The 22,021-nt window shown below is 39.5% G+C and overlaps 1 protein-coding gene across 2 annotated transcripts in view; it reads right to left on the bottom strand.

The window, feature by feature from the left end:
* rbm46 (RNA binding motif protein 46) overlaps nt 1-22,021 on the bottom strand; it is an 80,548-nt gene that overhangs the window by 44,437 nt on the left and 14,090 nt on the right. For both annotated transcript variants that reach the window (XM_059355153.1, XM_059355154.1), the window contains exons 5-9: nt 21,058-21,187; nt 15,835-15,932; nt 12,644-13,037; nt 5,500-5,699; nt 3,352-3,454 (exon numbers count right to left, since the gene is read on the bottom strand). In XM_059355153.1, the coding sequence (XP_059211136.1) occupies nt 3,352-3,454; nt 5,500-5,699; nt 12,644-13,037; nt 15,835-15,932; nt 21,058-21,187 (925 nt within the window). The remainder of the gene's footprint in view (nt 1-3,351; nt 3,455-5,499; nt 5,700-12,643; nt 13,038-15,834; nt 15,933-21,057; nt 21,188-22,021) is intronic.

Genomic DNA, 22,021 nt, shown 5'->3' with positions numbered 1-22,021 from the left:
TTATGCATAAAAGCTCATAATATATTCTCTTGTACGCACTAGAAGAAATAAAACACTTGTTATGGCTGGGCACGTCTTGGAAACTGATATTATTTACTGTGCATGATTTTAAAAGGTGATATGGCGCTCGTTTTACTTTGAATGTTATGTTTTAGCAAAAACAGCAACAGGAAAAAAAAAGTGTCTTCAGCGACGAAATACAGTCATGAAAAAAATTATTAGACCAAGAGCTGATATCTGGACTTTTTCCATGGTTTTCTTAATAAACAAAATCACTATCCAGAAAACCATGGAAAATGTCTAGATATCAGCTCTTAAATTAAACTCTTGTTAGCTGTTGTTGTTGTTATCATGATATTCGTCCAAACAAATGTACCTTTAGTTGTACCAGGCATTAAAATGAACAAGAAATTGAAGAAAAAAGTGGTCATATATTTTTTTCCATGACTGTATTCATTCATTCATTCTCCTTTTCCGTTCATACGGAGTCGAACCGGCGCCCCTTTTGCTGTGAGGCAAGAGTGCTATCCACTAGACCAGCTATTCTCAACCTTGGGGTCCCGACCCCAATTGGGGTCGTGGGATGATTTCTGGGGGTCGCCAAATCAAGTCAGCTCTGTCTCCACTGTGTTAAAGTGTTCATGTGTTAATGTGTTTTAGTCTTTTTTTTGTCATTTCATGTCTTTTTTTTGGTCATTTTGTGTTTTTTTAGTCATTTTGTGTCTTTTTTTGTCAATTTGTGTCTTTTTTGGTCATTTTGTTTCCTTTTTTCTGTCATTTCATGTCTTTTTTTGGTCATCTTGTGGGGTTTTTTTTGTCATTTTGTGTCTTTTATGGTAATTTTGTGTCTTTTTTTGGTCATTTTGTGGTCAATTTGTGTCTTTTTTGGTCATTTCATGTCTTTTTTGGTCATTTTGTGTTTTTTTAGTCATTTTGTGTCTTTTGTCAATTTGTGTCTTTTTTGGTCATTTTGTTCCCTTTTTTCTGTCATTTCATGTCTTTTTTTGGTCATCTTGTGGGTTTTTTTTTGTCATTTTGTGTCTTTTATGGTAATTTTGTGTCTTTTTTTGGTCATTTTGTGGTCATTTTGTGGTCAATTTGTGTCTTTTTTGGTCATTTTGTGTTTTTTTAGTCATTTTGTGTCTTTTTTGGTGAATTTGTGTCTTTTTTGGTCATTTTGTTTCCTTTTTTCTGTCATTTTATGTCTTTTTTTGGTCATCTTGTGGGGTTTTTTTAGTCATTGTGTGTCTTTAATGGTAATTTTGTGTCTTTTTTGGTCATTTTGTGGTCAATTTGTGTCTTTTTTGGTCATTTTGTTTCCCTTTTTTGGTCATTTTATGTCTTTTTTTTTGTCATTTTGTGGGTTTTTTTTTAGTTATTTAGTTGTTGTGTGCTTCATTATTTGTCCAAAATTTGTCGTATCAACTGAGTTTGTATGGTCTGAACTGTGAGATTGTGTTCAGTGAGCGGAGGTCTCCGACAACATGCATGTTAAATTAGGGGTCGCGACTCAAAAAGGTTGAGAACTACTGCACTAGACCACCGTGTAGCCCTTCCATGACTGTATGTTCAATAAAATGGACTGTGAAAAAAACTGGAATCAACAAATATCGCGAAAAAAATACTACAGATATTGAACTATTTACATCTTTTTCAGTCAGTTCTTTCAGAGCTGTTCTGTCTGATTTTCTGTGAATATTTGTAACTTGAGAGTAGGGGTGGGCGATATGGCCCTAAAAGATTATCACGATATTTCAGATAATTTTCGTGATAACGATATTCTTGACGATATTAAAAAATACTGAAAAATATATAGAAAATTATTTTTTAGTTTGTATAAATAAATAAAAATTGTACAACAAAACAAAAATCAATCATAAATCTAAATGTAGTGTAAATTGCAAATCTCAACAGTTGTCAAATACAAAAAAATTACTTACTTGAGTATTAGCAAATAATAATAAAAAATAACCTTCTAGGGGGTCTGTACATTTTATAGTACAATGTGATCAATCTCGTCCACTTTGAGAGCTAAATGTGAGCAAACACCTCACAAACACATCATTGCCTATTTTAATTAATTATTGTAAAGGAGAATAAAGGTTCTTCTATGTTTTATTAAAGGCATCTTATTTTGACAGTCTTCTTGTAATTTCTGTGGTGGATTCTGTGCTCTTATTTTGAAAGCTGCTACTACTTGAGAGGGTTGTTGCAAAGATTGGTGGAGTTAAAAAGCCCCTGAGCTGCCGAGAGGTTAATGTCTCAGCTGATGTTGTGTTTACGAATATCTGATTTGTTAAAAGAAATGACTTGTTATTTGCCGTCATGCTGCATTGTTCCTGTCTTGACTTCAGAGCAAGGTTATAATAGTTTTGGATTTTTCATTAGTTTTAGTTTTAATTTCGTTGTGAATTTTTGTTTTCAAATTCAGTTAGTTTTAGTTAGTTTTTAGAGTGAGTTTGCTAGTTTTAGTTTAGTTTTTATTTTTTGAAAATGCTTAGTTTTAGTTTAGTTTTTATTAGTTTTAGTGTTTAGTTTTAGTTTTTTTGTAATGGGCTATGTGTTGGGTGCGAGATTCAAAGAGGTCATAATAAATGTTTCCTTTATTTCCTTTGGTTTATCATCTCAGCCCCAATAAGGTTATGAACTGTTTTGAATTTTGGTTCTAGTGTAAACATCCCAGTCTCAGTAAACATATTCACCATGTGTTCATGTTCAAATAGAAACACTGAATTATGAATGAAAAAAGTTGACAAAAACAAAGATTAAGGACATTTTCACTATAATTTTAGTTAGTTTTAGTTGGTTTTGTAACCACATGATACAGTTTCAGTTAGTTATCGTTTTTTTAAAAACTCTAGTTTTTATTTTTATTTCAGTTAACGAAAATGTTTTTTCAATTGTAGTTTTCGTTATTTAGTTAGTTTTCGTTAACTATAATAACCTTGCTTCAGAGTCCGGTGGAGACACGCGTCCCGTTGTGGAGAGAAAAGACGAGCACCTGGACGGACTCTGGGCCGTCTGAAGCCAGCTGCTGGTAACGTCTCTCTCATGTGCCGTTTGTCACAACAGCATGAGACACTGAGGGCAGATTAGGAGGATTTTGTGCTCCTTAAACAAATCCAAACTTTCTCACTTCACCAAATCTTGGACAGCTTGTTAGTAAGAGGACTTATGAATATAAATGTGAATCCTGTGCAGCGTGAGAAGCTCCTGAAGCGAAGCAGCTTCACCAGTGTGTTCATGCATACAGCAAGTAAACACACAGCCAGAACACACACTACACGCATGTTAAATAGATTGTGTGTGTGTGTGTGTGTGTGTGTGTGTGTGTGTGTGTGTGAACAGTACCCAGGTTCCACAGGGTCGTCTGGGCAGCGAGCTCTTTGGCAACATCCAGCAGCAAACACAGTTTGTCTGGGAAGTAGGTGCTCCGTGTGGAAGGGATCACCACCTGTACACACACACAAATAAAATACATATCATGAAATAAATCCAAAAATCTGAGGTTTATCACAGAGGGAAACTGACGATGATGCCTGTTATTACAGAGTTTAAACTTTCCGACAGTACTGTATGAATGTATCATCGGTTAGAAACGTTTCCGTTATAAAAAAGTGACCAAAACTTGTGTTAAATGTTGATATTTGTGTCAGAATCTCTTTATTCTACATTTGTCATTTAAAATAAAGCATTTGCACTAACCAGATCCTGTTAAAAACATTAAATTCTCCTCAGAGACACTGTGAAGACATGATTGATTCTGCTGAGACCAACGGTCACGAGACAAATATTCACTGAGAATCTGTTTACACAGAGCAGAGAGGAGAGGACAGGAGAGGCTGTTTACACAGAGCAGAGAGGAGAGGACAGGAGAGGCTGTTTACACAGAGCAGAGAGGAGAGGACAGGAGAGGCTGTTTACACAGAGCTGAGAGGAGAGGACAGGAGAGGCTGTTTACACAGAGCAGAGAGGAGAGGACAGGAGAGGCTGTTTACACAGAGCAGAGAGGAGAGGACAGGAGAGGCTGTTTACACAGAGCAGAGAGGAGAGGACAGGAGAGGCTGTTTACACAGAGCAGAGAGGAGAGGACAGGAGAGGTTGGAAACATGACAATACTTCAATATGTACAATATGTGGACAAAATGGTTTTGGTCATTTTATGTATTTTTTTTCCATTTTGTGTCTTTTTTTGGTCATTTTGGCTCTTTTTTGGTCATTTCTTTTACTACATTCAGGACACTTGTGGGCACTTGAAAAAGTGTTTAAATATAAATTCCATTTTATTCAATTTTTTTTTTTTAAATGATCAGAGAAATTCAATTAAATTTTTCTGATTTCTCTCATTCTAACTGCGTCATTCTGCACAAAGACATGTTTGAGTTTTTCTGATTGTGCTGATTCCACAGAGCTGCAGGACTTATGGATTCATATAGATTTTATATGTTGCAGTGAAACACAAGGACACAGAGAGGAGAATGTAAAAAGAGTTAAAAAAACGTCTTGAAACAGCTCGTTGGGTTTCTTTTCAGGAAGGCGAGTCGTACTGAGGCGATAAGTCAATAGTGCACAACACTCTGCATTGCTGTAGACATAAACCCTGCTCTGTTGTTACACATAGGCGGCACTTAGGTGTGTGAGTGTCAGGGTGGGAATTTCACGTCGGCCACGACGGCCATGGCCATCGTTGCCCCACACTCTAGCCTTGATGCCCTGTGAAAAAATGTTCAATTTACGGCCAAGGTGGCCTTTGCGCCCCTGTCAAAGTTCCAGTAAACACAACGCTAACCCGACCCACTCCCCATGTGCATCAACACATGGCTCATTTGAATATTCTAATGAGCCATGTGTTGATGTGCAGCACATGTAAGCTAGCGGGACAAGCTGTTTTGATATGTTGTGACTGAAGTATGTGGTAGTATTTGACAGAACTTAACATTTACGTTTTTATAGAAAGTACTATTGATAGATAATTACCATTGTATTTGCCTATTTAAAGTCGACTGCTAACATTACATTTTTGCATCATGAAAACTAGCGATAGCTAGCTAGTTGGGATAGCGCTAACGTCTTCACTACCTCAGGAACAAGGGCTCGACATTTAGCTGATGTAAACTTCACCTCAGCAGGTTCCTTTTTTATGGCAGGAGGAGGCATTTCTCTTTCCTTACTCTTAGATGAACTCAGGCAGGAGATTCATTTTGCCATCTTTTCAAAATATATGCATTTGCCATCTTTTCAAAACAGGTTCATTTGTCATTTCCCAAAAAGGTCCTTTCTAATATATTTAATATATTGTGCATTAATGTTTCTTGGTGAATGAGAATGTTAAGGTATTAATCTGAAAGGTAAAACCAGCGTAATTTAACCAAACGGCCTTTATGCCCTGTCATGTGGCCTTTGTGCCCTTAAAATAAGTGTGAACAGGAAGGCCAAATGGCCTTGCCCCTAAAATGACGAAATTCGAAGCCTGGTGAGTGTGTGTTGGGCTTGAAAGACCTTGTAGAGCAGCAGCAGTTTCCCGTCCTGTCCCGGCGTGGAGTACAGGTGGTACTCGGGCGCTGACCAGCAGCACTTCAGGCAGTAGTAGTCGAGCAGACTGACGGCGGAGCTGATCTGACTCTTCTTCAGCGACAGCGGGCTGGTGGGGCTGAGCGGGGTGCCCGGGAACAGGGGGAACACACACCTGTCTGGGTCGTCTGACGCCACGGAGACAAACAGGATCAGCATTAGTGCTCAGTGGAGCGGACACGTTCAGTCACAGTGTGAAATATTACAGCTGTGCTTAGCAGACACACAAAAGACGAGAGATAAAGAGTGAAGTGCAGCGAGGACGACGAAGGCGAAGACAATCTGTGGAACAGTTTTAAAAACAGAAAACACAGAAGAAATACAACAGAGAATGAATTGTCAACAAGTGTATTCATCAAGAGACAACAACAAAGACGTCCTTGTTGCAGTGTTTCCATTGTGAGGATTTTCTATTTTCAATTTGTATGATGGGTTTATAAAGTTAATATCGAACAAAAGCACACTTGAAGACAAAAAGCAAACAACTGAGACTTTAATCCAAAAGAAAAAACAAACATCTTGTTCGGAAACTGCAGCATTTTTAACTGATTTTTTTTGTGGGGATTGGTTACTGCACACTGGGGTCCCTAAACAGTCTGTGAGCTGCATAAATCGGGTCTGACTGGAAAGCTGAGACTCTTGTTGACTCAATGAGCCCAATGTTCTTCATGTGTAATGATGTTAGTCCCCATAGGAGTCCGCTGACCTCTGAACTAAAGATATCTGAATGAAAACAGGTTCTCTGTGTCCCCATGATTTTCCTTTTTACAGACATGCCCACTTTATGCAGATGGCCGGCAGTTTAAGGCTATATCTATATATTCTTTTAAATTAAAATCAGTAAATTGTGTTATGGTGTCCTCTTGAATGTCAATCTTTATGCATCCCTGGGGTCCCTAAACAGTCTGTGAGCTGCATAAATCGGGTCTGACTAGAAAGCTGAGACTCTTGTGGATTAAATGAGCCCAATTTTCTTCATGTGTGATGATGTTAGTCCCGAAAGAAGTCCGCTGACCACTGACCTCAAGATATCTGAATGAAGACAGGTTGTTTTTGAACTCACGAGTCTCCTCTTTACAGACATACCCGCTTTATGCAGTAAAATGTGTCGTTTTGTCCTACGGCATTTGAATATTTCTGCATTTCGGAGGTTGTAGCAGATTTTAAGACAGCAGAGAAAGTAGAAGTTCTCAGGAATACATCTGTACCAACCATGATATCTTGTTTGGAAGGGCGTGAAATAACTCACCAAAGTTAGACATGGACTCTGTGTGAACACACAAGTCTCATTACAGACATGCCCACCTTATGCTGATCACATGCAGTTTAAAGCAAAAAACTGTTTTTATTTAAACGTGTGTTGTTGTGTCCTACTGTATGTGAATCTTTGTGCATCCTGGGGGCCCTAAACAATCTGTGATCTGCATAAATCGGGTCTGACTGGAAAGCTGAGACTCTTGTGGATTAAATGAGCCCAGTTTTCTTTATGTGTGATGATGTTAGTGAGTGAAACTTGAGCTCAGTGTATAAAATGAGCTGCTGTGACCTCTAAGATAATCACAGCCTCATGAAACTTTACAACCACAAACTAGAGAGCTAGAGCATTCAGAGGATGGATGGCTGAGACTCTAGATTCACAATAAGGGGCTTTCTGAAAAGTTTCTGAAATCAAATCTCAGCATGGATTTTTCTCTCTTGGTGTCTGAATATAGGATTCTGGAAAAATTTTCAGCTATAACTCGTGAGACATAATTGAGCATGAGATGGACTTCAAATACTCATCAGAAACTCATAACTAATCATGCGGATGCTCACTCTAGATAAGACAACTGCTACTTAACTTTTTATCAACTTCCCACTGAACAGAAACCGTCTTTACACTCTGTGATGATTTTCAGTGTAATTGAGTCTTACAGCCAAAACGTTTTATTGCACCTCAGTTCATTTAAATGATTAAATTGAGAGTTCAGCAGCAGAACAGGACTATCAGCGCTTATCTTTTCATTAAATGTGACCGACTCAGCAACTCCATGTCTCCATTACTCCCTCTTTAAATCTCTCTTCATCAGCCTCCATCCACACTTGTATCATTTATTTCTGTTAAATAATACTTTAAGAGTTTCTTCTGAATTAAATCAGTAAAAAAACAAGCTTTTACCGACTAAAAACCAGCAATAAATATCATTAAAAGCAGAGCCGAAGTGTTGGAGCGGCCCGTGGGACATCCTTCGCCGACATGAAATATGACCAGCATTATCTGTCAGTAAACAAAACACTTGAGCTGCTGTAATCACCATGATATGCGAGAAATATCCAGTTATGCTAATGATGTCATTAATCAGGCCAGGGAGTGCATTCATTAGCAGCTTCTTCTGTGTCAATATGCTTGTTTTAAACACATGATGTGAACTTTATCTGGCAGCGCACAGTGACTCACACACTCTGCCTTTCATGATTACATGGAAATTTATGCTGCTCTATTTGCTCTGTTGTAATTAATGGGAATAATTAATCTTCACCTTGTTGCTCATTATTCCAACAGTTTGTGAGAAAAGCTTTTTTTAACATCAGAATGTCACAGTCAGACCCATTTACATTTACTTGGGTTTAATTATTTGGCAAAAACAGCTGAGAGGAAGGCTTCTTCCTGCCCTCATCGTCTGCGCGAGATTGGCCTTCAAATGAAATCTTTAAAAGTATTTTAAAAAACGCTCCTATGTTGTAAAAAGAAAGTGTGATATCAACAACATCCAGGAACGCCGCAAACTTCTCGGGGCTCGAGCTCATCTGAGATGGACTGACGCAAGGTGGAAAAACGTGCTGTGGCCGTACGACTCAAACAGCTGAGGCGTTATCGCTCCATTCAGTGGAATTCTATGTTGATGTTTACGTACGGACGTTAGGGGTGTGCCATATCATATCGTTCACGATAATATCGGTATATTTTTTTATGGTTAAAAAAAATGCATATCAAGATATTGGCAACGTTCCTACTTCTTGATGTAGTGGTTAAAGTTGTTTTAATCACAAAAAGCTACTTACTGCCTGTCGCTAAACACATGCAGCTTTCAAAATAAGAGCACAGTGTGTTAAGAGAATCCACCACAGAATTTACAAGAAGACTGTCAAAATAAGATGCCTTAAATAAAACATACAATAACCTTTATTCTCCTTTGCAAAATTTCATTAAAATATGCCCCCAAAAACCCTAAATGGTTATTTTTATTATTTGCTCATACTCAAGAGTCAAGAGTAAATTTTTTGTATTTGGCAACAGTTGAGATTTGCACTTCAAACTACATTTTAGATTTTTAATTATTTATACAGACTAAAAAAAAATCATGTTTTCTATATCTTTTTAAGTATTTCCTAATATCGTCAAGAATATAGTTTTCACAAAAATAGCCTGAAATATCGTGATATTCTTTTAGCGCCATATCGCCCAGCCCTAACGGACGTATAAGTATATGTCAGTAGCGAGCCGGGCGACACGATAGCAAAGGAAGCTTACAGTAACATTAGAAAAACTGAGGCGTTTCAATCAAATCAAATCAATTAAAATTCCTTTATTTATCCCTGAGGGGAAATTCAGTTAGTGGGGACTATAAGAGCGAAGGATCTTTTGAATCTCTCCGTCCTGTAACGGAGAGAGAGGAGCCGTCCACTGCTGTTTTTTTGGTCCATAAAGGTTTTGTGTAGCGGATGATCCGGGTAATTCAAGATGGCCTCAAACATCTTGACAGGTCATCTCTCCACCACCTCCTCCAGTGTGTCTAACCTGGCTCCAACCACAGAACCAGCTCTTTAGACCAGTCTGTCCAACCGCCTTGCATCGCTGTGTGTGACGCCAACATAGGCCACACCTCCTACATCAACCACGCCCCCTGTTGAGGTCACGCCCCCTACATGCACTGTGCATGTCCAATTCCTTTACATGTTGAATGGGACTTTCTGGGGACTCAATTTCTGAATGGGTGGGGTTGGGGAAATTAGTTATATTTGACTCAACATTGATGTTTTGTTGTTCAATGAAAGAATTAAAACTTGGTTGTTTTATATTGCAGGATGTCTGCTTATGATGAAACAAAAAGTTTATATTCATGTTTGGACAGTTTGTTTACATTACCACCAATTTCCAGTCAATTCCCATAAATTCCCATGGAAGGTTTCCAAATTCGGAGTATATCCCAAATTCGCCAGATCAACATCCCATGGAAAGTTTCTGGAATGTGACAGTCCTTTGAGTGAGTCTTGTATTAGATTCAGGTTTTCATCTTAAATGACTGTTAATTACAGTCATAACTGTGGCGAGAGCTTTAATTCTAACTCAGTGTCAGGCAGCATTACATTCATTCAGCGTCTCTGTCTGTCTGTCTCAGCCTCAGAATCATCTCCATCTTTCCTCTAAACCCCCTCCACTTCATCCCCATCAATCTCTCTCTCTGCTCTCTCTTTATTCTTCTCTTCATCCCGTCTGTCCGGCCCTCCTCCTCCATCATCCCTCCACCAGGCGTCCAGCTCCCACCGTTATCCTCCAGCTCATCTCCTCAGGAGTCTCTCTAATCTCTTCCCTCCTTAAATCTGCCCGTACACTCTTCTCTCTGCTGTAGTACAAGCAGCAGCTTACTGCCCCGAGAGTTTCCCCTCTCATAAATATCTCACCAGTCCATTTGTGGGAGAGTTAACGCTGAAACTTTTCTCATTTTCAGAGAGTTTTGCTTCGTCACCGGATTGTTACCAATAAGCCTGGATGAATGTGGCTCGTGATGGATGGAGACAAAGTCAAAAACTCAGGGGAGAGCAGAGCATTACGAAACAAAAACAGCAGTAAATGGCGTTCATTAGGAAGCCTGAAGAGATCCATTAGAGTTTATGTAGAAGCAGAAACGGGGCGTTCTAACCCTCTCCTGGGGACGAGTGGGATCGATAGTCTGGGCGGTCACGCTCCAAACAAACTCCTGCAGTCAGGAAGGTAGAAAGTTTGGGCAGATTTGGTGGAACTTACCCAGAGGTATTCACTGGCTGAAGAGGGGGTTTGAGCCTGCGGAAATCTATGATCATTTCCTTAGTCTTTGACGTATTGAGTAGGAGATAGTTCTTGTGACTCCAGTCACTGAAGGCCTTTATCAGATCCCTATATTCAGATTTCTGTCCATTCTTGATACACGCCACAATAGCAGTGTCGTCGGAGTACTTCTGGATGTGGCAGGACTCAGAGTTGTATTTGAAGTCCGCTGTATACAGTGTGAACATGAATGGAGCCAGAACAGTGCCTTGTGGAGCCCCTGTGCTGCTCATTAATCATCCCTTCCTGAAGAGATCCATTAGAGTTTATGTAGAAGCAGAAACGGGGCGTTCTAACCCTCTCCTGGGGACGAGTGGGATCGATAGTCTGGGCGGTCACGCTCCAAACAAACTCCTGCAGTCAGGAAGGTAGAAAGTTTGGGCAGATTTGGTGGAACTTACCCAGAGGTAGAAAATGTTCTGGCTTAGAGAGAAAGCCCTCAGTACATGTGGAGTCGGACAATTTGTCGATATATTGCAATATCAATGTCATCGAAAGCCGCTTTCACAAATGCACTGCAGACCTGGAGCAAACTACTTACTGGATCATTTCTCGTGTGAAAATCGTCCAAAGCTGTCAGCAGCAGCTTTAACCTTTCAGTGTTTGACTGAATGACTCAGCAGGGTGACTGATCTGATCATTAAGAAAAAGACACCGATAAAAGAATGGATTTTCCTGTATAAATGCTCGCGCTGATCGGGATTAATATTCCCACATCCTTCTCAAACTGCTGCATGTGAACATTTTAAATGGATGGAAACTTGAACTGAAAAGTTTCACTGTGCTTTGTGCTGTGAACTGAATGTGTTTAACCCACTAAACCCCAACACCCTCCTCTGTGTCCTTGTGTTTCACTGCAATGTATAAAATCTATATGAATCTAGAAGTCCTGCAGCTCTATTGAATCAGCACAATCAGAACAACTCAAACCTGTCTTTGTGCAGAATAACACAGTTAGAATGACAGAAATCAGAAAGAAAATTGTAATAAAACATAATTTATATATAATCACTAAGTACCCACAAGTGTCCTGAAATTACCAAAAAGACACAAAATTACCAAAATAGCCACAAATTACCCAAAAAAGACACAATTACATAAAAACACAAAATTACCAAAAAAGACAACAAAAAAAAGACAAAAAAATTACACTAAATCACCAGAAAGACACAAACTTACCAAAAAGACACAATCACCAAGATACAAAATCACCAAAAAGACACAAAATCACCAAGAAAAGACACAAAATTTAAAAAAAAACACAAAAAGTAGGGGTGCACCAACCGATCGGCCGATTCTTTAACGTCAAACCGATCTTATCTAGCATCTTATCTACCTCGATAATAACCCCCCACAGGCGAAGCAGTGCTCCCAACTTTGTAGCTAAATTTAGCAACTTTTCAAAACCCCCTTAGCAACTACTTTTCAAGAAAGCAACTGGAGACAAATCCAGCAACTCCTTCTCACTCTTCTTAACGAGCCGCCATTAGCAGCAGTTAGCTCTGTAGCAGTACAGTGTGTATCCGTCATTTATTAAAGAAAAATACTGCTGTGTTATTGTTTTTCAATAAAATTAGATTCAAACATTGAAGGTTCAGCTGTGAGTTACAAAAAAATCGGTATCGGCGAAAATCTGAATCGGCAGGTCAGGCTTTTTAAAAATCGGTGATCGGCCAGAAAATTGCAATCGGTGCACCCCTAACAAAAAGTATTTAAGACACAAAATTATTTAAAAAAAAAACACAAAATTAAAAAAAAAAAAACCCACAAAATTACCAAAAAAAATATTTTTTAAAAATCACCTAAAAAAACACACAAAATCACCCAAAAAAACTCAAACATCACCAAAAAGACATTAAAAAATATATATATATAAATATATATATATATATATATATATACATATATACACAAAATCAGGTGGTTCAGAGGGTTGAATTATTATTTAATGCTCAACATTTTGCAGCCTCACAATAAAGACGCTTGAATCTTAAATGTCACACTCACCGTCTGCTCCGCTGTAGAAGTTGCTGCCCAGGCGTGACGACATCGTCCTCAGCGGCGGGCTCCCGTCTCCGGCTCCGCCCATCATCCTCCCTCGTCCTCCGGGGACGTTTCCCATGAACCCCCTGCTGCAGCTGCTGCTGCTGCTGCTGTACCTCCTCCCCCTGGCTCCGCCCTCTTTCAGCCCGGCCGGTTTGGCCAGCGTCACCTCCACGGTGGCGCCGTCGATCTGCGCTCCGTTCATGAGGCTGAGCGCGGTGACGGCGTCCTCGCGGCAGCGGTAGTGGACGAAGGCGTAGTCGTTGAGCTTCTTGACGCGGTCCACGCAGCCGGGCCGGAAACGAGAGAACTCCTGACGGAGCGTCTCCTCGCTGGTGCTCAGCATCAGGTTACGCACCTGCACAGCACCAGGCGTTCAGCTTTTACTGGAACGTTTCAACATTTATAGCCACATTTTGGCTCAAACATCCAACAATATCCAGTGTTTTAACCCTCTGGCCCTCTTTAATTTACTACCTTTTCAAAGCCTTCCAGCTGAAAATGTCCACTTCCAAAGAAACGTAATAAAAATATTACAGATTAATATTTTTTCTACTTTTTTAACCTCTTAAACTTCCGCCCTTTACATGATGTCACTGTTTTTCAAAGAAAAAAAAAAGTCAATATATGAGTATATTGTAGGAAAATAGTTATTTTCCATATAATAAATAATTTTTTGCTGGAGCATTGGTTTTTATCACAGCCTTGGATATGTCAAAGATTAAGAACAAAATTGGTTTTGATGCATTTATATTTATTGTGGATTGTCAGATTGCAAAAATGGCGCAAAAAATGTTTTTTCTTTTTTTTTCCACAAAATTATTAGACCTTTGCTTATGTCAATAATTGACAACAACATTGATTTTAATGCATTATTCTTTGCAGTGTAAGTTGTTGTTTTTTTAAAAAAAAATACCCAGCCTTTGACCCTTGGTGCAAAAATGTTATTTTCCTAAAAAGTGCTATAAAAATATCATATATTAATATTTTTCATTTCACTTTCAAGGCATTAAATCTTTTGATCCAACTTCAGTCCTGATCTTAACTATAAAATTTACATGTATTTCTTAAAGGATTTTAACCCTTTAAAATTATGGAAAAATATAAATAACAATTGAATAATGAACAAAAAACTGATGAATTTTTAAAAAAGTATTTTGAAAATACCTAATAATTATTGTTATTATTATTATTATTATATATTCATTTTATTATTAATATTATATTAGGATTAGTTAGTTGGCAAAAATCCAAGACAGGAAGACAAATATTATTAAAAAATAAAATAAATAATGGTGTTGGCATAATTATTCATTCATAAAAGCAAATTTGGCAATAAAAATATATATGTATATTTTGGGGATTTGCACAATTTATGAAACTACTTTCTTATTTGATTAACAAAAAGTCCTATAATTTTTTGTCTGGCTAGTCGCTTTTTTTGTTCAATTTGTATATCGTCACATATCTGCATCAATATCTCGATTAAATCATCAACGATCAAACACTATAGATGCAAAGCGAAAATATCGATCTTTCAAATATGGCTATAATTTGAAATTCCCACATTTTATTTTTTATTAGAAAAAATATATTCAGAAAAAATAGATCCATTTGAATCTCTGTAAAATCAGTTTTCAGTCCAGAAATGCATGCTTTACAGTTCTTTATACTGAATCCAGATTCAATTCTTGGGTTTAATTTTAAAACAATAAAAGTATAAATTCACATAAATTGTCAGTTTTTCTGCTTGGTTTCACACTAGGATTTTATTTGCAAATAATTTAAATTGTGTGGAATATCTGAGCTGCTGTTGGATGGATAGATATGAAATGTTTTCCACCTGAGGGTAAATTACAATAACTCAACTATGGTGACTTTTCACTTAGCAAAGTTTACATTTCTACTACATTTTTTGACTTATTGACATTTCAGAATCCTGCAAAACAAACAATTCTTCCACCGTTCGTTCTTTAGAGGCCCGAGGCGGGAAAAAGTACATGGTGTTAGCTGTTCCAGGATTTATTATATGACCCGTTGGCTCAAATGTTAAATGTTTTTCTCTGCAAACATCTGTTTTTAACACTGATAATAATAACAACAACAACAACAATAATGATAGAGCACAATCTACAGAAGGAACCAGGAGACTGTTCTATGATAGCACACACACACACAGACACACACACAAAAATATATACACACACGCACATACACACATACACACACACACACAAAGACACAGACATACACACACAGACACAGACACACAGATATACACACACATAAACACACAGATATACACACACAAATATACACACACAAATATACACACACAAATATACACACAGACATACACAGGCATACACACACACATATACACAAAGACATACACACACACATATACACACAGACATACACACACAAATACTCTGAGACACGCACACACTGAGACACGCACACAAATATACACACACTGAGACATACACACAGACATACACACACTGAGACACACACAAATATACAGACATACTCACACACTGAGACATACACACAGACATACACACACTGAGACACACACAAATATACAGACATACTCACACACAGAGACACATACATGCACACACAGAGACACGCACACACACAGAGACACACACACACACACACACACACACACACACACACACACACAGAGACAGACACACACACACACACACACACGCACACACTGAGACACACACACACACACCTCCCCAGGCTGTGTTTACCTCTTGCCCTCTTCTATAAAACTCTCCTCCTCCTCTAATGTTCTTTTCTTTCTATTTGTGGGTTCAGATCTGATCTCAGAGCAGTGAGAGAAGCCTGGCCGGTAATTGATCCCCTGGAGGGCGAGCAGCTCTCTGTGAGCCGGCCCCCCGCCATCCCACCACGCTGCTGCCGCGCCACTCTCTCCTCCTGAAACACCGACCTCTGGCGGAGCGGCCAGCTGCCGGCGCCGCCGCTTCATATCTGGATCCTCCTGAATTAAAGCTCGGGAAAGTTTGTGTGCCGGCGGCTGAAGGAAACTTCAACACCGTGACTAAATAAACTACTTAAGTGCAGAGAAGCTACTTTTCTAGGAACGAATACACACTAGAAAGTTGAAAGAGACTCACGTAGAGGACTCGGACTCGCTGCATCACCTCCTCGTCCACGTCCTTCTCCGGCTCGGCCCAGTCCACCTGGATGGACTGACCCCACAGCTGGAAGGTTCCTGTGGATCACAGCAGGACACTTCTCAGGACCTTTATGTTCCACTTATTACACACACAGACAGATCACGCTCCCTACTGTCCTGCAGGACATTTATCTACACTCACTGACACATGAATGACTATAGAGTGCAAAAACTCTAGATTTTACGGTGTTCCTGGTTAGAATTAACACCAACTTCCACTTGAGGCTAAAGCCGTTCCACTATCAACGATAGACAAGCCGACATTGTGCGCCAGCGCGGGGTATATAAGCTAGGGTTGTAAGCAGAGGTGTGGACTCGAGTCACATGACTTGGACTCGAGTCTGACTCGAGTCATGAATTGGATGACTTTAGACTCGACTTGACAAAATGTAAAGAGACTTGCAACTCGACTTGGACTTTAACGTCAATGACTCGTGACTTCACTTGGACTTGAGGCTTTTGACTTGAGAAGACTTGCTACTTTCCCCCATACCCAAAGATTAAAAAAATATGTTATTAAGGCTCTGTATCTTTCATTGTGTGTGAGCTGCTGTGGAACTAGTTAAAATGCAATATGGCATCTTTGGTATGGAGGTACGAAGTTAGCACTTTTGAACAAATAATTACAGTTGCACTTGTTTTTTTCAGGTGTATTTAAAATTAAGAATATTCTTTCAAAAGATGAGTTAAATGTTAAAAATGACTGGTTAATAGTGCAATTAGGAAGTGCAATGCCAGCACAATTTTTTCTGCAATTTCAACTGCACTTGTTTTTATAAATAAAAACAGATTTTAAAAGCATACATGATCTGTGTAAATATATTATTACTCTGTGGTTAAAAGGACTCGAAAGGACTCGAAACTCAAACTGCTGGACTTGGGACTTGACTTGATACTTGCCAGTCTTGACTTCGGACTTGACTCGGGACTTGCCTGTCTTGACTTTGGACTTAACTCGGAACTTGAGGGCAAAGACTTGAGACTTACTTGGGACTTGCAAAACAATGACTTGGTCCCACCTCTGGTTGTAAGTATCGATACTCAAGAAAGTATCGATACTCAAGAAAGTATCGATACTAAAACGTTGTATCCGGATATGATACTCATTTTCAAAAGTATCATATTAGCCATTAGCCGCAGCTAGCAATTTGAGGGCTGACGTCACGTTAATGATTATAAACAACGTAAATAAATAAATCAAGCACGTAGGATGCCCATATTACGTTAACTGACACAGTGTCAGTATACATAAGCATAGAGTTAATAAGTCACACACACACACACGCTCTCAAAGACACACACACACACACACACACACACACACACACACACACACAAAGAGACACACACTTACGCACACATAGACACACAAAGATAAACACAAAGACACACAGACACACAAAGATACACACAGACACACACAGACACACACAAACACACACAAACACACACAGAGATACACAGAGATACACACAGACACACACAAAGACACACACTGACAAACAAAGACACACAAATACACACAGACACACACAAAGACACACACAGACACACAAAGACACACACAAAGACACACACAGACACACAGAGATACACACAGACACACACACACAGACACACACTGACACACAAAGACACACAAAGACACACACACAAAGACACAGACACACACTGACACACACTGACACACAAAGACACACACACAAACTTACACACACAAAGACACATAAAGACACACACAAAGACAGACACATACAGACACACACTGACTCACACAGACTCACACAGACACACTTACTCACACACACACACACACACACACTTGTCTATTTAAAGACACGTAACCGATTAAATCCAACGGCTCGTGTGGAAACCAAAGGAGAAAAAATTCTGTCTCCACACTGAAGTTAAACAGAGATAATATTACCAAAACACACAGACACACATAGACACACACAGACACACATGTGACAGACGGAGCAACAGAGGGGAGACAGAGAGACGAGGACTCAGACTGTAGTGATGCTGCACATCTGGAGGAGCAGCTGGAAACTAACTGTCAACAAACACTCATGATGTACACAGTGTCACACATTACTGGAATATCTTACATTCTTTGTTGTTGTTGTTGTTGTTGTTGTTGGTTATCGATGACAAAGGCAACACTCTCCAGTCAGAGACATGAAATAAAGCCATGTGAAAGCAGACAGCCCTGTCTCTACCTGCTACAGAGGCTGAGGAATGAAGTATTTAGGAAACGCTGATATTCTGAGCAGTGGTTCAGGGTCTGGGAGGTTGTTTTAAAGCAGACTGAGGTCTTAATTATGGCGTCATTTTAGTGGCAAAATCCACGCGCGTAAAAACATGATCAGCGCGCATAAAGATCACTCTCAGCGCGCTGAGAGTGATCTTTATGCGCGCTGATCATGTTTTTTACGCGCGTCGAGCGAGGAGAAAGCACAGAGAGAGACCGTGAGCGCGCAGAGAGTGACCGCGGGCGTGTAAACAGAGACCGCGAGCGCGCAGAGAGTGACCGCGAGCACGCAGAAAGTGACAACGAGCGTATAAACAGAGACCACGAGCGCGCTGAGAGTGGTCTTTATGCGCGCTGATCATGTTTTTACGCGCGTGGATTTTGGCACTTAAATGACGCCATACTTAATGAGTTAAAAAGTGTCCAAAACTGAACCATGCTCACCAACCAGATGGTTACTGAACATTAGATACTGTGAAGCTGAATGAGTCACTGCAGACTTTATTACTGTGTTATTCTGCACAAAGACATGTTGGAGTTTTTCCCGATTGTGCTGATTCCACAGAGCTGCAGGACTCATAGATTCATATAGATTCTATATACGAGGCCACAGAGAGTCAGATATGAAAAGAAAAGCCTGAAATGCTTCCAGTGACTCAGTCAGCCTGTGAGACGCAGGTCCTGACCTCTCTCCTCAGAGTGAGAAAGTGGAAACAGGCTTTAAATTGATCACAAGAGGAGAAAGTTTCCTTCCTCTCATAAACTAAGTCCTGAGGGGGAAACACTAGAAGTTTGCAGATAAAAATATGTGTGTTTGTGGCTGATTCGGTGAAATAAACATGCAATTGATCAATGTTAGATGCTTCATTGATGCAAAGGTTCAATACGTTGCTGCTCATTGACTCGTACGGTGGACTAATTGTCCTGTTGGGTAGATGAAGTGTTGGGTAGTTCTGTGTTGTTTTATAATCCCAGAGCTGTTTTAACTGACTGAAGACATGTACCAACATGTCAAATAGTTTAAGTTTTAGTGGGCTGCAGCAGTGCACGATAATATATTTAATCAAATGGATTTTGGCCCAATTCATTTTTATTTATTATTGAACATATTTCTACATATATTTACGTGCGTCTCATTTATTTTGGTCCAATTTATTTTTATTTCTTATTGTACATATTCGATCTAGTTTATTTTATCTCTTTATGTTTTATTATTCGTTTTACATGTGTCATCTGACGATGTTGCTCCAATTTTTATTTTTATTATAATTTTACATATTTTATCTCATTTAATTTGGTCGAATTCATTTTCTTTCATTATTTAACATATTTGATGTAATCTATTGTGGTCCGATTTATTTGTATTAACTATTTTACATATGTTATCTTATTCATTTGGTCCAATTTAAAAAATATATTATTTTATATATTTTAACACATTTAATTATTTTTATTTATCATTTAACATATTTGATCTAGGTTTTTTTTCAATAAATATTTTATTGATTACATACATGTTTCACCTAACAATGTTATTCCAATTTTTTTATTTTATTTTTTATTATTTTTCTAATTTTGATCCATCGTTTCTTTAGTATTTATTTCATTGTACTGTAAATGTATTTATTTATTCACCTAATGTTTTACATTGATACTACATTTGTTTTCCAGTTGGATTATATTTGTAAACATTTATTAAATCAACTGTTAGACTTTTTTTAGTTAAGTTAAATAAATGCATGTTTCCAAAGTCAATGGGTAATCGTGTTGAATAATGGTGATGATGATTTTCAGCTGTTGATCATTTTGTTGGAAGGTTTTCTTGCTGCTGTTAAACGAACAAACTTGCATTGATTATTTTGTCTGAGGCTGCAACAAACAATTATTGTCATTATGGATGTGGAGTGGAACAGAACACAGAGTCACAAACTAACAAACATCATGCATCAGCTCTGTTTGTTTTCATTTGTTTGTGTATTCAGTGTGAATACAAACAGTCACAGCTCTGCAGCCCGCTGGGCTCTTTATTTACCAGTTAGTCTGGTAAACAACAACTGGAAATGCCTTAACAGTCCAAAAACCACACAATTATAGATTTATTGTCACATCAGAAAAACTGAAAATCCTCAGCATTAATAAGTTATGTCAAGGAATTGTTTTTTTTTTTCTTTAAAATAACTAAATATCTGTTTAACTTTTCTGCAGCTTTCATATTTTTCATTTTCTATAATATTTAAAAGTATTAGAATAACCTTGAAATATAACAGCAGCACAACCCATCAAAGAGCTGAATGGACACAAACGGAGCATCAGAGACTTCATAGAGGTCTGAGCTCAGTGTACCTAATAAACTGGACAATAGCTCCCTCTGCTGGACAGAGACAGGGACTGACCCAGAGTCAGCTCTGAGGACGTGTGTTTACAGATGTTATGACAGAGACAGTCACAGACAGACAGAGACAGACAGAGACAGATAGAGACAGACAGAGACAGACAGTCAGAGACAGGGACAGATAGACAGAGACAGAGAGACAGAGACAGTCAGAGAGAGAGACAGATAGACAGAGACAGACAGACAGACAGTTAGAGACAGACAGAGACAGACAGAGACAGAGAGACAGACAGACAGACAGACAGTTAGAGACAGACAGAGACAGTCTGAGACAGACAGACAGTCAGTCAGAGACAGACAGACAGACAGACAGACAGACAGACAGACAGACAGACAGACAGAGACAGAGACAGACAGACAGTTAGAGACAGACAGAGACAGTCAGAGACAGACAGACAGACAGTTAGAGACAGACAGAGACAGACAGACAGACAGTTAGAGACAGTCAGAGACAGAGACAGATAGACAGAGACAGACAGACAGAGACAGTCAGAGACAGAGACAGAGAGACAGACCTGGGATGAGCTTCCTGCGGGCCATGGCTGCAGCTTTGTGGGACTCGTACTCTATGAAGGCGAAGCCTCTGTTCCTGCTCTTATCAGTGGAGCTAGGATACACGATCACATCCACCACGCCGTCCGTCACCTGAGACAGACAACCACAAGACAATGTGATTAGAGACAAAGACACAACATTTTGTCACTCTGTCTCCATGTCCCTCACTTTGTCTCCTCGTCCCTCACTTTGTCTCCATGACCCTCACTTTGTCTCCAAGTCCCTCACTTTGTCTCCTCGTCCCTCACCTTGTCTCCTCGTCCCTCACCTTGTCTCCTCGTCCCTCACTTTGTCTCCTCGACCCTCACTTTGTCTCCTCGTCCCTCACTCTGTCTCCATGTCCCTCACTTTGTCTCCAAGTCCCTCACTTTGTCTCCATGACCCTCACTTTGTCTCCATGACCCTCATTTTGTCTCCATATCCCTCATTCTGTCTCCATGACCCTCACTTTGTCTCCATGTCCCTCACTTTGTCTCCATGTCCCTCACTTTGTCTCCAAGTCCCTCACTTTGTCTCCATGGCCCTCACCTTGTCTCCAAGTCCCTCACTTTGTCTCCAAGTCCCTCACTTTGTCTCCTCGACCCTCACTTTGTCTCCTAGACCCTCACCTTGTCTCCATGACCCTCACCTTGTCTCCATGACCCTCACTTTGTCTCCTAGTACCTCGCTTTGTCTCCATGTCCCTCAATTTGTCTCCTCGTCCCTCACTTTTCCTCCAAGTCCCTCACTTTTTCTCCAAGTCCCTCACTCTGTATCTAAGTCCCTCACTTTGTCTCCAAGTCCCTCACCTTGTCTCCAAGTCCCTCACTTTGTCTCCATGACCCTCACTTTGTCTCCATGACCCTCACTTTGTCTCCATGACCCTCACTTTGTCTCCTCGTCCCTCACTTTGTCTCCATGTCCCTCACTTTGTCTCCATGACCC

This window comes from Centropristis striata, chromosome 17 (assembly GCF_030273125.1).
Source record: "Centropristis striata isolate RG_2023a ecotype Rhode Island chromosome 17, C.striata_1.0, whole genome shotgun sequence".
Lineage (NCBI taxonomy): Eukaryota > Metazoa > Chordata > Actinopteri > Perciformes > Serranidae > Centropristis > Centropristis striata.
Note: the sequence above shows the minus strand (reverse complement) of the source record. Positions and strands in the feature narration are given on the sequence as shown.